This window comes from Ursus americanus, chromosome 5, assembly GCF_024610735.1.
Source record: "Ursus americanus isolate L20-20 chromosome 5, mUrsAme1.1.p, whole genome shotgun sequence".
Classification (NCBI taxonomy): Eukaryota; Metazoa; Chordata; class Mammalia; order Carnivora; family Ursidae; genus Ursus; species Ursus americanus.
In genome coordinates this window covers 34372620-34388600 of record NC_142131.1, presented here as the reverse complement: position 1 = coordinate 34388600, position 15981 = coordinate 34372620, and the positions used below count along the sequence as shown (strand labels likewise).

General features: G+C 36.4%; 1 protein-coding gene across 2 annotated transcripts in view; it reads left to right on the top strand.

The window, feature by feature from the left end:
* Positions 1-15981, top strand: part of BDP1 (BDP1 general transcription factor IIIB subunit) — an 81332-nt gene that overhangs the window by 36269 nt on the left and 29082 nt on the right. For both annotated transcript variants that reach the window (XM_045809789.2, XM_045809787.2), the window contains exons 17-25: positions 1143-2247; positions 3341-3528; positions 4401-4623; positions 7848-8026; positions 9246-9450; positions 10487-10626; positions 13580-13781; positions 14030-14220; positions 15038-15425. In XM_045809789.2, the coding sequence (XP_045665745.2) occupies positions 1143-2247; positions 3341-3528; positions 4401-4623; positions 7848-8026; positions 9246-9450; positions 10487-10626; positions 13580-13781; positions 14030-14220; positions 15038-15425 (2821 nt within the window). The remainder of the gene's footprint in view (positions 1-1142; positions 2248-3340; positions 3529-4400; positions 4624-7847; positions 8027-9245; positions 9451-10486; positions 10627-13579; positions 13782-14029; positions 14221-15037; positions 15426-15981) is intronic.

Sequence of the window (15981 nt, the reverse complement as noted above, 5' to 3'; positions counted from 1 at the left end):
TAAGCATCATCTTACTGGTTATGTAATCTTTGAATTTTATATAAAGTTTTAGAAATATTTAATCAATTTTTAAAAAGCAAATCAGGTTGATATTTGTGTATCAAATGACATAATATTCACAAATATAATTTCACTTTTCAGGACAATTTATGTTACAGCTTTCATGTTAATTTCTCAGTTATTGGTGATTTGATGAGTTGATTTACTCATCATAAATTAGACCTGAATTAACATGCATATTAGATTAAATATCTATGTCCATATGAGAAATGCAACTTATTTTCTTACATTTGTTTCTTTGGGATTAGATTGATCCACATATGGCCTTTATTTAAGGTTCACATAAATTTTATGTAAAACCCATATGTAGAAACCCATACCTCTCCTAGCCACATGTCGCTCCTTATATTTGTTATTTCCCCTCTGGAGGATACCAAACAAAATTGATGGAATTATTGCTATACTTTGGAAAATGTTTTTCCTTTGGAAATAGTCAATGTACACAAAAGTAGTGAGAACAGAATAGTGGACTCCTGTGCACTACTATGTAGTTTCAACTATTACTAGTATTTTATCAATCTTTACATTTAAAGTCTGGTCTTTCTTATACTTTCTTGTTCAGATCATACTTCAGTCTGGCTGTTTGAGATGCTGGTCAAATCTGGCCATATAAATGTGTTGCTTAACTCTTATGGCAAGACATATGTCTGGATAAGACATGAGAGGGGCCAAGAGGTAGGAATAGTAGACACAAGTTGGTTTAGCTCCAATGCAGAGGCCTGGAGACTCTTAGCCAGTATTTGGGAAGGATTGTGTGGGTGACAATTAGAGACTGTTCAGAGCCAGTTGACTATTACTCTAATTGACCTTTTTGGTAGATTTCTCTTTATACACGTCTCTGTATGAGAAGATATATTTATTTTAAAAATTTATAATTTCAAAACATGGTTTTTTTTTTTCCCTTCTCCTTTAATTTTTAGGTTTTACTCAGAGATGCCTGAGGCTTTCTTAATCTATTTTTTACTTTTTTATTTGAGAATTCCTGGTCTTTCAGTAGTATTTTCTCAGCCATCCTTTCTTCAGCTGGCAGTATGGTTTAAAATTTGATTGTATGTGTGTTTTTTTTTAATATATATATATAGTATTCAAGAGGATAATAAAGTCCCAGTTCTAAAGACTCGATTTCAGAAACCAAAGCCAAATATAGGAAGAGGAGCTAGAAGAAGAGAAATTTTCTCAAAGGAAGAGGTGTCAGAGGAGATTGTTGCATCTGGGCAATTCACAGCACCTTTGAGAGAAATTACGAGAGTTGAAGAAACCTTACCAAGCGAGAGGATATCAATGGAGGCTAATACTACTAAGGAAATGGAGTCATATTTAAAAGAAACTGAAAGAGACAACCCTCCCAGAGAGAAGATACCAGAAATGATGGACAACACTGTGGAAATGGAGACAGATTTGAAAGAAACTGGAAGAGAGGTTTCCCCAGGGGACACTGTATCCGAGGTGTCTGATGTCACTGAGGAAACAGTGATAAATTTGGAAGACACTGGAAGAGAGGTTTCCCCAAGGGACACTGTATCAGAGGTGTCTGATGTCACTGAGGAAAGAGTGACAGATTGGGAAGAAACTGGAAGAAGAGAAATATCCCTACAGGAAAATGCCCCGGAGGTCAGCACTATAGATGAAATAGAAACAGGTTTAGAAGAAACTGGAAGCAAGGTTTCTGTAAGGGAAAATGTACCAGAGATGGTTGATACCACCGAGGAGAAAGAGACACATTTGGAAGAAACTGAAAGAAAAGAAATAGACACAGATGGAAAGGCCCCACAGGTCAAGACTCAAGGTGAAATGGAGACAGATTGGAAAGAGATTGAAAAAGGAACTTCCCTGAGGGAAAAGGTACTAGTGGGGATCAGTGTCATAGGGGAAAGGGAGATCGATTCGAAACAGACTGGAGAAAGAGACCTTTCCCTGATGGAAAAGGTGTCAGGAAAGACCACTGCTATTGAAGAAACAGAGGTGGAATCAAAAGAAGGTGGAGGAGACATTTCCTTGGAGAAATGCATATCAGAAGAGATGAGTGCTCCTGAAGAAATGGCTGCAGATTTGGAAAAAACTGGAAAAATAGACATTCCTCTAAGGGAGAATGGAGCAGAGGAGACTAGGACCTTAAGACAAACTGACACAGATTTCATGCAGAGCAGTACTAGTTCCTGCAGCACTGTGCCTTCACTAAATATCAAAGTATGTATTTTTCTGTTCTTTAGAAAAACTATTTTTCAACACTTTTTCAGAGAAAAATTATCAAAATAAAAACCGTGATTATTGCTTTTAAATCCCACAACATTTAAAATCTCTAAAAGCTTGAAGTCTTTCCCAGCCCTAAATTCTGTGTGTTAGGACCTTAAAGAAACTATGTATCTTAAAAAAAAAAAAACAAACTTAAAAAATATTTAATTGTGGATAACCATTCTTAATGTCATTTTGAAGTTACTCTTAGCTAAAAGGAATGTAGGGAATTGAACTGAATTAGTGCTAACTCTAGGATGAACATACATTAGAATTATTTCTTTTGACCAAACATCTTTTTCAGTTTTTATTTCCTGTCCCACTCCACTTTTATTTTATTTTTTAGATTATTTATTTATTTATTTATTTATTTATTTATTTATTTATTTATTTATAGCGAGTGAGCGGGGGGCAGAGGGAGAGAGACAATCCCAGGCAGACTCTGCACTGTGGGTGGAGCCTGACATGGGGCTCACTCTTAGAACCTTGAGATCATGACCTGAGCTGAAACCGAGTCGGATGCTTAACTGACTGAGCCACCCAGGTGTCCCCCACCCCCACTCCACTTTTAAATTTTATTTTATTTTATTTTTTAATTTTTAAATTTTAGGTTATTTTAGAGAGTGAGAGAGAATGAGAATAGGGTAGGGGCAGAGGGAGGGAGAGTGAGAGAATCTAAGGCAGGCTCCATTCTCAGCATGAAGCCTAATGTGGGGCTTGATCCCACAACCCTGAGATCATGACCTGAGCCGAAATTGGGAGTTGGATGCCCAACTGACTAAGCCACCCAGGTGCCCCTAAAATTTCCTTTTATTAAGTTTTCCAGTGGGGCTGCTTGGCTGGTTCAGTCGGTGGATCTTTTTTTTTTTTTTTTTGCATGGGACTCTTGATCTTGGGGTTGTAGGTTTGAGCTGCACGTTGGGTGTACAGATTACTTAAAATCTTAAAAAAAACCCAAAAGTTTTCAGTTACTTGAAGTTCACACAATTGTGACATTTTCCATTTGTGCCAATTTACTGTGGTTAATTTCCTGTGACTATTCCTCTAGAACGTTAGCAGTGAAGTACCATCCATGGTGCATAGACCTGAAGAAGAAAAAAGAAATTCTGAAAAGGAACTGTCAAATCACTTGAGTTGTTTGAAGACTTCTTTGCAGACTTCTGAACCTGATAAAACAGAAGACCAGGGGATGCTATCTCCAGATGTTCCAGAGCAGTTTTCAGATACTAATTTAAGGTACAAGTATATTGGTCTGTGTGCTTTTAAAGACAAAGCATCTATTTTTTTAATGTTTTTTATTTATTTATTTATTTATTTTTTATTTTTTATTTTTTTAAAGATTTTATTTATTTATTTGACAGAGATAGAGACAGCCAGCGAGAGAGGGAACACAAGCAGGGGGAGTGGGAGAGGAAGAAGCAGGCTCATAGCGGAGGAGCCTGATGTGGGGCTCGATCCCATAATGCCGGGATCACGCCCTGAGCCGAAGGCAGACGCTTAACCGCTGTGCCACCCAGGCGCCCCTTAATGTTTTTTAAAACATTTTTATTTATTTGAGAGAGAGAGAGCAAGAGCAGGGAGAGGTAAGGAGAGGGTGAAGCAGGCCCCCCTGCTGAGCAGGGAGCCCGATGGCGGGGCTTGATCCCAGGACCCTGTGATCATGACCTGAGCCAAAGGCAGATGCTTAACTGACTGAGCCACCCATGCGCCCAAGATGAAGCATGTAAAGTTATATTTTCAGATATCAGTAAGGTTTCAAACATATCATCTATAGCATAGTGTTACAGATTTTAAGCTTTGGGATAATTGGGAGAGAATTTTGAGGTCATTGTGACAGTAGATTGAGAGGATTACTAATATCAGAATTGTATGTAACACATACTCCTAAGTCAATATGGGTGTGAGAACCCGTGTTTTCTCTTTGCAAAGATGTTAGGCTTATACTTCAGTTGTATTCCTCATATTTTTCAGGATCTACCAAATAGTCCAGTTTGTTTTCCTGTTAAGAATTTAATAATATTTACTGCCAATTTTTCAAGTCGTCCTAAGACTCTGTTCTCATTGCCCCTTCAACTTGTTCTAAAGTTTGATAATCCTTTTTCCAAAAGCAAATCTCTTCCTCAAGAGCAGAAGCCACTTGAAGTTAAACCAGCACGTTTTGTGAGAAGTCGATTCAAAAGACCAAAACCAAACTTAGCAAGAGCAACTTTAAAGAGAGAGACTACAGAAGCAGAAAAATATGTATCTGGGAAGAAATTGGAAACTGATAAAACTGAGGCTGTTGTGGTCCAGCATAGCAGTGAACGGATGGACACGCTCCCTTCTCAACATGTGAGTGCTATTCAAGGTGGATGTTGTTTGTTTTAGCTATTATGGTTATGAAAGTAAAACAACTGGGATTAACATTTAACAAATATTTTCTCATATAATTTCTGCTGCATGTGATACTATTCTTGCTATACTTAATGTGGCTCATTATTCCATGTGGTTTTGTAAGAATCTTGTATCTCTCATGATGGACAAGTATGTCATGGAAAGGAATTTAAGAGGCCTGGGATCTAAGTTCTGATCTTTATTCATCGTGTGACCATAGCCACATAATGCAGCTAGTTTCTCCACAGGAAAAATGAGTTTGATAGTCATTCTTTATTTTACTTTATTGTTAAGGTGAATTAAAAAGTTAAAAGCTTGGGGCACCTGGGTAGCGCAGTCGTTAAGCATCTGCCTTTGGCTCAGGGCGTGATCCCGGCGTTCGGGGATCGAGCCCACATCGGGCTCCTCCGCTGGGAGCCTGCTTCTTCCTCTCCCTCTCCCCTGCTGTGTTCTTTCTGTCGCTGGCTGTCTCTCTGTCACATAAATAAATAAAATCTTAAAAAAAAAAAAAAAGTTAAAAGCTTGATAGGAGTTAAAGGAGGTGTTTTATTTAATTTGTTAACTTGGTCCATAACGATTAAGACTGTGTGATATAATATCAAAAACTTTGAAAGGAAATGTTAACACTCATAAGTTGAGTGTTCTAAATATAAAAGTACTTTTTTGGTCATACAGATAGCAACAGGTACATGAAGAGATATCAGCATAATTAATCATTAGGAAAACGCAAATCAAAACCACAATGAGCTATCACCTCCCACCAGATAGAATAACTAGTATCAAAGAGACAAGAAATAGCAAGTGTTGGGAAGAATGTGGAGAGAAAGGAACCCTCATGCACTGTTGGTGGGAATGTAAATTGGTGCAACGACTGTGGAAAACAGTATGAAGGGTCCTCAAAAAATAAAAAAAAAAATTACCTTATCCAGTAATTCTACTAGTGGACATTTGTCCAAAGAAAATGAAAAGACTAATTCCAAGAGATAGATGCACTCTTACATTTATCATAGCATTATTTACAATAGAGAAGATAGGAAAGCACCAAAGTGCCCACCAAAAGATGACTGGATAAAAAAGATGAGTTATGTGTGTGTGTGTGTGTCTCTGTGTGTGTGTGTATGTATATATGTGTATATATATGTATGAGTTATGTATATATATATTATGTATATATGTGTGTGTATATGTATACATACATATGTATGTATGTGTGTGTATACACACACACAATGGACTGTTATCCAGCCATAAAAAAGAATGAGATGTTGCCATTTACAGTAACATGGATGGGCCTAGAAGTCCATTTTGCCAAGTGAAATACTATGCTAAGAGAAATGTCAGACAGAGAAAGACAAATACCATATAATTTCCCTTACATGTGGTATCTAAAAATAAAACAAACAAAAAAAAGAAAGAGAGGGGCGCCTGGGTGGCACAGCGGTTAAGCGTCTGCCTTCGGCTCAGGGCGTGATCCCGGCGTTATGGGATCGAGCCCCACATCAGGCTCCTCCGGTATGAGCCTGCTTCTTCCTCTCCCACTCCCCCTGCTTGTGTTCCCTCTCTCGCTGGCTGTCTCTGTCTCTGTCGAATAAATAAAATAAAATCTTTAAAAAAAAAAAAAAGAAAGAAAGAAAGAGACTCAGATACAAAGAACAAACTGGTGGTTGCAAGAGGAGAAGGGGGTGGGGAGATAGGGGAAATAGGAAAAGGGGATTAAGAGGTGCAAACCTCCCTGGGCCCCTGGCTGGTTTAGTTGGTAGACCATGCAACTCTTGATCTTGGGGTTGTGAGTTTGAACCTCATGTTGGGTGTAGAGATTACTTAAAAATAAAATCTTTAAGAAGCACAAACTTTCATGAAATAAGTAACAGAGATAAAAAGTACAGCATAGGGAATATAGGTAATAATATAGTAACATATGTATGGTTATAGGTAGCGACTATACTTACCGTGGTGAATACCGAATAATGTATAGAATTGTTGAATCACTGTGTTGTACATCTAAAACAATAAAACACTGTATGTCAGCTATATTTCAATAATAAAAAAAAGACAAGTTCATAAAAAAATAATGTGTTTTTTAAAAAGTGCAATTTTGGATTAAAATTCTTTTATGTTTTATTTTGATTTTTTTTAAAGATTTTATTTATTTGGGAGAGAGAGAGAGAACACGTGCGCGTGCATGAGAGGGGGGAGGGTCAGAGGGAGAAGCAGACTCCCTGCTGAGCAGGGAGCCCAATGCGGGGCTCAATCCCGGGGCTCTGGGATCATGGCCTGCGCTGAAAGCAGACGCTTAACTGACTGAGCTGCTACCCAGGCGCCCCTTCTTTTATGTTTTAAAATGGCTTAGTTCTGGGGTGCCTAGGTGGCTCAGTTGGTTAAGCGTGTTCAACTCTTAATTTTGACTCAGGTCTTGATCTCAGGGTCATGAATTCAAGCCTGTTGTGGAGCCCATTTAAAAATAAACAAAATAGCTTAGTTTTTACAATGCTTGAAAATTTGTACTTTTTCTTCATGATCTTATATTTTTAAAAGGTATATCTTTTTTTATTGATTATTTTACCTGATTATTAAAATTTCAAGTTGAAAAAATATGTAATCTAAAAAGTGAGAGTCCATTATAATGTCCTATTTCTCCCTCCCAAGTTAATCAGTCATATAGCTGTTTTGAATATATCCACCCAGCCTTTTCTGTATAGATATTTATATAAATAATAAAATGTGTGCATATTTTCATTGTTTTCCAAAAATGGTGTTATAACTTGCCTTCTTATTTTTTCACTGAACATAATATTGTGAATATATTTTTGGATCAATATATACAGATTTATCTTCTCAGTGGCTCTGGACTGTTCCATTATAAAGAACTTATAATTTATTCAATACCCTACTGATAAGTTTGTCTTATTCCCAGTGTTTTTGATTTTGTTCTTGCTCTCTTGGGGGTCTGTTAAATGGGTATAGTATATATCTTTGTATGTACTTTTCCGTATACTTACTTGAGTATTTTCGTAAGATACATTTCTAGAAGTAAATTTGCCGAGAATTAAAATTTTTAGTAGATACTGTTCTATTGTCCTCTACAGAGAGACTTTACCAATTTATTTTGCTAGTAGTGTATGAAAGTTCCTGTTTCCCTATACTTTCATCAACCCTCGAAATTTTTCTTATCTGCCTTTTAGGATATGGCTTCCCTAATGACATCAAGAGAAAAAGATAAATCAGGTCAGAGCGAGGAGGAGACTGTAATATTACCATGTATACAGACTGAAAAGGACCTTTCACCTTTGAGTTCTTGTGATCCTGAAGAGAAGTCTCAGCCTACACAGGCCCAGGAAAAGGAATTAGTTGTTTCTATGGGGTAAACAGTCATACTTCTTTGAAAACCTAAAATATATGTATATTTAAAAAAAGAAAGGAAAGGAAAATCTAAAATACGAGAGAGAATTCTTTCAAGTGTTTCTTCATTGTCATTAAGATGTGTTAATGTATTTTAAAAGTGAATACCAAGAATACTTGGTTTATTTTTATTTATTTTTTTATTATTTTTCAAAGATTTATTTATTTATTTATTGGGGGGGTGCTCAGGGAGGACTGGCAGAGGGAGAGGGAGAGAGAGTCTTAACCAGCCTCCACAGTGAGCACACAGCCCTATGCGGGGTTTGGTCTTAGGTCCCTGCCATCATGACCTAAGCTGAAACCAAGGGTTGGATGCTTACCCGACTGAGCCACCCAGGCGCCCCAAAAATACATGGTTTATTTTTATTCATGTGTCAGACTGCCTAAAATAGGAAATCACATTGAGTTAACTTCTAATGGTTGCCTGCTCGTATTCACTATTAACTGCTCAAGGTTTTATACAAATTATTGCCTTTAAAAATACATGTATATAAAGATTGTATTCATTATCTCCTTAAAAACTGTAGTAGAAGGGTGCCTGGGTGGCTCAGTCAGTTAAGTGTCTCCCTTCAGCTTGGGTCATGATCCTGGGGTCCTGGGATCGAGCCCTGCTTCGTGTTCTTTGCTCAGTGGGGGGAGCCTGCTTCTCCTTCTCCCTCTGCCTCCTGCTCCCCCTGCTTGTTCTCTCTCTCTGTCAAATAAATAAATAAAATCTTTACCAAAAAAATTGTAGTAGAAGACTTATTTGCCGTTTTAACCATTTTTTATGAATATGGTCTAGTGGCATTAATGCTCATTCACAAGAATGTACATTCACATTGTTTTTAAACAGTTAAAACATAAATCTCCAGAACTTTTTCATCTTCCAAAACTGAAACTTTACCCATTAACAAGACCACCCCATTCCCCTTCTTCCATTCCCTGGCAACTACCTTTGTACTTTCTGTCTCCATGAATTTGAATCTTCTAGGTACCTTATATTCATTACCTTTAGAAAATTAAAATAATGATTTTTTTAAAATAAAAAAAATACGTATTTATCATCAAAGTAATTTGATTTTCCTCTAATGGTATAGAATTTTTTTATAGTTTGTTAGGGAAGATTCAAATTTTTTGTTTTTACAGTAGTTTTCACTTTTTACAGTCCAGTTCCCTCTCTTTCTCCCTGTCCTCTCTTCTAGGGCTCATAATACAAACACTGTCCAGCAGGAAGTGAAGGAAAGCGTTATCCCAACTGCTCGAACAGTAAGGAGCCGACTTCAGAGACCCAGACCAAACATAAGAAAGACTGGACGGAGGCAAATAGAAAAAGGTGAAGCTGAAAGCATAATTAAGGAAGAAAGAACAATAGTACAAAAAGATGAAACTAAAAAGTTCTTGACTGTGGTAAGTTATTGTTATGTAATTGGGCCTTTTCATGCGTGTTAAAATATGAAATGGCAGCTCAGACCGGGTTTAGGATATAGCCATCTGACACTTACTCTCATCAGTGAGTATATAACATATCTAGTTCTGTTCCAGTTTTACCATTCTGGATTTTTTTTCCTAACTAATGAACCTATTCATTATGAAAATGTTCAATTAATACAACATATCATAATGACTGCCCCAGTGTTATCACCTTGAGGTAACCACTGAAAACCTTCTGATATACCTTACTGGGTATATCTCCATGAACACGTGTGTACACTTAATGTAAATTTAAATAATAAAATCTCTGGGGCACCTGGCTAGCTCAGGTGGTAGAGCATGCAACTCTTGATCTTCGGGTTGTAAGTTCAAGCCCCACATTGAGTGTAGAGATTACTGAAACATAAAATAATTTTTTTAAATTATAAAGTACATGCGTACATGGTATTTTGTGACTTATTTTTTACTTAATATATATTAAGTGACTTTTCATGTCTAGAAGTACAGAGATAAATCGTTTTTCATTGCTGCATAACATTCTGCTGTTTGACAGTTTAACCAATCTTTTGATTTATCTTTTGGTATAAATCTAAGTAGTGTAATGCCCTTTTCAACAGATCTTGTTTCTTTCGCCTTCTTTTTCTCTGTCTGCCAAGGGAAAATCTAGATTTAAAGCGATGTAATCCTTATTTGAAACCTCCCTACCCCCAGAAGAAATCATTAAACTTTTTTGGAAAAGATCATTAAACTTTTTTGGTGGTGGGGTAGGGGGGTGGTGGGTGTTCACAACAGATAATTATTTAGTTTTTAAAGTGTTCTGTAAACATAATAATTGCAATAATTCAAACTTTCTCTCTGAATTAGTTTTATTTTGGGCAGCAAAACATGAACATCTCATACCTAGTTTGACTCTTAGTTTTGAAAATCTCAGTACCTTTCTTAATGATTGAAATATTTTAGGAGTTATGTTCAGTTGTTAAAAAAAAATGCTACTATTCTTTTGTCGTTTTAGCCAAATTCTCCAGTTGGAACTGAAATTGAAGTTGTATCCTCCGAAGTTTCAGAAGGTAGAATGAATGAAAACCAGAGTCACATGGTTCTTGTAGAACCTCTTCCTCTTAACAGAATAAATGTTTTAGATGAAAAGATGAGGTGAGTTTGCTTTTAGAAAAGCATAAAACTTTCTAAAGATAAAGGTTGAATAACTTGATATCAAGAAAATTTTGTGAAAGGATAAAGCAATACTTTATTATGAAAGAATATTTTAAATATGCTTCTTTAAATACTGTAAGAGTTGCATGAATGATACTCTCTTAATTTATAATTTCTCCACAAAGTTTGGTGAGCCTCTTCATTTTTTATTTTAAAACTATATTTGATAGTAGACAGAAGTTCTTAAGTTCTTTGAATATTTAGAAATTTATATCCCACTAAAATTCTTAAATAGGAAGTGCAACAAAGTACTTAATATATGCTATATTTAGAATTGTGTCCCCAACCAAATGGTAAGAATGGTATCTTTTAAATGAGTTACACTAGAAAGGTGAAGCTATTTCAGTACTATTACTTTTATTTATTATTTATAATCTTTATTATTACTGATACTACTTTTTTAAAAAAAGATTTATTTATTTTAGAGAGTGCATGTACTTGCATGCGTGTGAGTGAGCAGGGAGAGGGGCAGAAGGAGAGGGAGAGAATCTCAAGCATTCTACCCACTGAGTGCTGAGCCCCAGGCAGGCCTCAATCTCATGGCCCTGAAATAATGAAGGGAGCTGAAATCAGGAATTGATTTCAACTGAGCCCCCCAGGCACCTTGATACTACTTTTTGATTAGCATTGATCAAAGAATGCTTCATTGCAAGGGTACCACTGGAGAGAAGACCCAAAAGAAGTTAAGGAACAGCAGGTCCAGGAGATGTCTAGGGGGAGAGGGAACAGCAGCTCAAAAGTACTTGAGGCGAGAGTATGCCTTGCTTGTTTGAGGAAAAGTAAAGGGAGCTAGTGTGAAATAGGGGGAGAGAGAGGGAGAGTAGTAGCTGTAGGGAAGGGTAAAGGCTGACCAGGGAGAATGGCAGATTATATAGGACCATTGTAAGCAATTTGATTTTGACTCTCAGTGAGCCTTTAAAGACGAGGGACCGTCAAGGTCAGCCTCCTAATGCTCTCATTTATAATTGACTAGGTAAACCAAGAGGATTTAAATGGATTGTTCAAAATAACATTGGCAAATTAGTTTTTAAACTTAAGATTTCAGGATTTATGACTTTCAGACTAGCAGATTCCTGTAGTTATATAAGCAGACCTTCCTGAAAGAAACTTTACATGTTTCAAGAGATTTATGCTGAACTTTTGTGTTTTTTAATGAGAGAAATCAAACTTTTAGTTTATTTATGGAAACCCACACTCTACCCTCACCCCCTTCTTTTTTTTTCTTTTGAAAACCCTTTTTCTACTCATGAAATTTATTCCAGCTGTTCACTTTATCATGACAGATACTTTCTTCAGAGTAAAAATCTTTATAGTTTTAAAATTAGGTTGTTTTTGGGGCGCCTGGGTGGCACAGTGGTTAAGTGTGTGCCTTCGGCTCAGGGCGTGATCCCGGTGTTCTGGGATCGAGTCCCACATCAGGCTCTTCTGCTGGGAGCCTGCTTCTTCCTCTCCCACTCCCCCTGCTTGTGTTCCCTCTCTCGCTGGCTGTCTCTATCTCTGTTGAATAAATAAATAAAATCTTAAAAAAATAATAATAATAAAATAAAATAAAATTAGGTTGTTCCTAAGTCCAGTATTGCCTTGTCCCTTTTGACTTAAGTAGCACATTAAGTTTATGTATGTGTTGTACTTTTACTTGCTTTTGTAGAATCACACTTGACTGTAAATAGCTTATGTTAAATATAACCTATTTTCCTAAATACATTGGCCTACGCTGTAATGTATTTAGCCAGCATCATAACCTTGTTGGAATTTCCTGTGAACTTCTTTGGTGTTTCACTGCCAGAAGAGCTTTGCAGACTTGGAACATTTGGAAATGTAACTAAGTACTTACTCTTCTAGGTAATTTATTAGAAATATTACTTAAGATTAGTCTTTAATATAGATCTTTCAGAGAACTACTGATAAATACTTACATACCTAATTTTCTTTATAATATCTAGGTTTATATTAGTTTTAAACTTCCCAATTCAGAATTCAGATCCTTGCCAGTAATTAAAATATTTTTCAGGAAAACTTAAGATACAGCTTTTCACGGGTTGTCTTGGGAGCTATACCTACTCTATTGAATGTTAAACCTTGTCTTTTTCTGATTTGGCAGATGCAAAATGATTATATTGAGATCCTATGACACTGGCTGTCAATAAACCCTTTTCTATAAACTGACAGGTCTGTGATGGGAGAACAGACTCTGGCTTTCAAGCCTGATCTTGAACCAGAAGGACCAAGGATATTGTGACCATTGTATATTTGTTCATGCTTCAGAGCCCAGTTGAAGATAGTTGTTTGAAGTACCATTATGAAACCCATATTCAATACTGGCTTTTTTTTTGTATCTAGTTATTTCTCTGAAAATTATTTAAAGTACCGTGACACTATACACCAGAATCAATTAGTGAAAGTAAAAAAAGATTAATATTACTGGAAACTATTTTCCAGACTGTACAGAAAATGGAAATTATAAAAGCTTTTACATTCTTTTTATCAGCATGTGTGGTTTCATTTTATGTGCTTGGTTTTATTTTATTTATTTATTTTTTTAATTTTTTTTATTTTTTTAAAGATTTTATTTATTTATTTGACAGAGATAGAGACAGCCAGTGAGAGAGGGAACACAAGCAGGGGGAGTAGGAGAGGAAGAAGCAGGCTCATAGCAGAGGAGCTTGATGTGGGGCTCGATCCCATAACGCCGGGACCACGCCCTGAGCTGAAGGCAGACGCTTTAACCGCTGTGCCACCCAGGAGCCCCTATGTGCTTGGTTTTAAAGCCAATTTATATACAGTCCTGTCAACATAGTTTTGGTTTGCATTCAAAATTGTTTGATACAACAGCTGTCCTATCAATAAGGAATTCTGATTTTGGTTTTTCATCATGATTTGTTCTTCATTCTAGACATGAACCTAAAAGGTCTATTCCTAGTCCAACACATCTGGTAAGAAGGCAATTCCAAAAGGCTAAGCCAAATTTGAGAAGAGTACATGGTAAGAAAGAGGAACCAGGCATAGAAAAAGACAGAGCAGATCAGAGTGAGGCAAGGAAGCCAGAAGATAACTTGCTGCAGCCAGGAGATTCTAACACCTATCTCCTTCAAAAAGTAAGTTTGAAAAAAATACTTTTTGTCAGTGGGCTCTGTTTTGTCAAGATCATGAAGGAGAGAATTTTAAAAACAGTTTTGTCTTTTGTACTGTAATTTTATAAAAATTGAGTGACCTAATATTATAAAAAGTTAGAAACCAGTCACTTGTGTACGTGTAAGCCTAGAGCTTTAGGCCCAGCCACCGAACCAAATTATCATAAAGATTGTTTCCATGGTAATATTAGCTGTTTCTTCTTAAATTTAAGGAAAAGGCTGAGTTTTTGACATCTTTGGAGGTTTCAGCAAGAAAAGATTGTGTAGATTCCACAGAGTCCAGTTTGGGCAAAAACGATGCTCATTCAGAAGCTGGACCATCCGAAAGTGTTGAAGAAAAAACTGTAGGGGATAATTCTGTGTCCTCAGTTGCTGAAGAACAGTGTCTCAGTAAACTATCAAGGTAAAGTTTCGTTTAACAAGTACTTTCAGAATAAGAAATAAAAATAACTTTGTATGGATGTCCTGCCATAACTTATTGGTAGAGTAAAAAGATGGTTTGTTAGCAGAAGTGTAGATTGCTAATTACAGGTCTGTTCCATTACCACTTAGTATTTTTATTTACTAAAGTTTACCTTTTTCTGATGTTCTTAGGGAGATTTTTCTTTCCTGCATTTAAAATTTCTGGATATTAGACATGAGCAGAAGCCTGACCAGAGAGTAGTATCTATTACCTAAATAATTAAAATGCTAGTTCAAGTGGGGTCACAAATACAGCTGAAGGGTACTCATGTTCTATAGTTTTTAAGGAAAGTGGAAAAGAACTTAAGTTCTAAAAAAACGACATTGTTCTGATGGATTTTCTGACTTCCCTTCTTTATTTTAACCTAGTCTGTTTACCCAGTAGGATACACCAGTATCACTTCTTTTTGAGCTCATTTTGTTTTACTGGACCGTTTTCCTTTTCTCATTTTCTTCTAATAATTTCCAGTCTTGTATCTCATCTTCACTTAAATAGCAAGGAAAAAATGGCCCAGAATTAAAAACTTACTATGAAAAATATGTAGGTAAAGAACTAAGAATGCATTTTGAGTAAGAAACTAGTAGTAATAGTACATTTCTTTCTTCATTTCAGAGAGTAAGTTTTTGACATAATGCGTTGTGGACATTTTCATTTTAATGGCTTGAAGTGGTATTTCATTCTGAAATTTTGGTTTCATTAAAATAGCCTTCTCCTTGTGCATGTAATGACTGTGTTGTTATTTTGATTAAACATCCAGCTCTCCACAGCTGTTAAAAGAATCAAATTACTCTAAAATTGGTCTGGATCGAAAAGCAACGGCCTCTTCTGCTTCTGACTGTGAGGTAGATCATACTGGAAGGAGAATGCATCGCAAGATGAAACCAAGTGTCACCAGAGGACGTGGATCAAAACGAGTTCGAAGTAAGACCTCTAAGAAGGAACCTCGAGCTTCCAAGGCCACTCTGGTGACTCTTCGGGCTTCACAGGAAGAAGATGAAGATGATGATGAAGATTTTGAGCCTGATTATGAAGATGAAAGTTATCATCTTGCTCCAGAAGAAGTAAACAAAGCTCCAGTTTTTGTTCCCATTGGCCTCAGGTCTCCCGAACCTGTTCCTGCTCAGATCGAGGAAACGATGGAAGAGGTAGTGTTTTTTGAAATCTTGGAACTTTGTCTTTTTTTTTTTTCTTTCTTTTAGTGTATCATTGTTTCTTCTTAGCGATTATTAAGATTTGAAAAGTTCGTTCTCTAAATAGCCTCTCCCAAATGTAATTTGTATGAGGCCTCCAGGATATCTGAAGGAATCAGTAGAAGGAGCCTCCTGTGATTACTTAATCTCTGTGACCCAGGCCCACAATTAACCTCTATGACCCAGGCCCACCATGAGGTAGTCACTGTAATAACAAGAATCAAAATCTAATATCCTTTGTATGTGGAGGCTGCTTAATCTACTTTCTGATTAATTTTTCTTTTTCAATTTGGCAGCTGTTTTCTGTTAACTCTCTGATAGGCTGAGGCTGGTTGGTAGAGAATGTAGAGAAGGGATATGTTTCTTTTTGTTTTTTTTTTTTCTTTTTAAAAATTTTGGTAAAATACTATCATGGAAATTTTATCATAAAATTTATCATCTTAGCCATTTTAAGTGTGTAGTTCAGTGGCATTAAATGCACTCATATTGTTGTGCTACACCATCACCACCA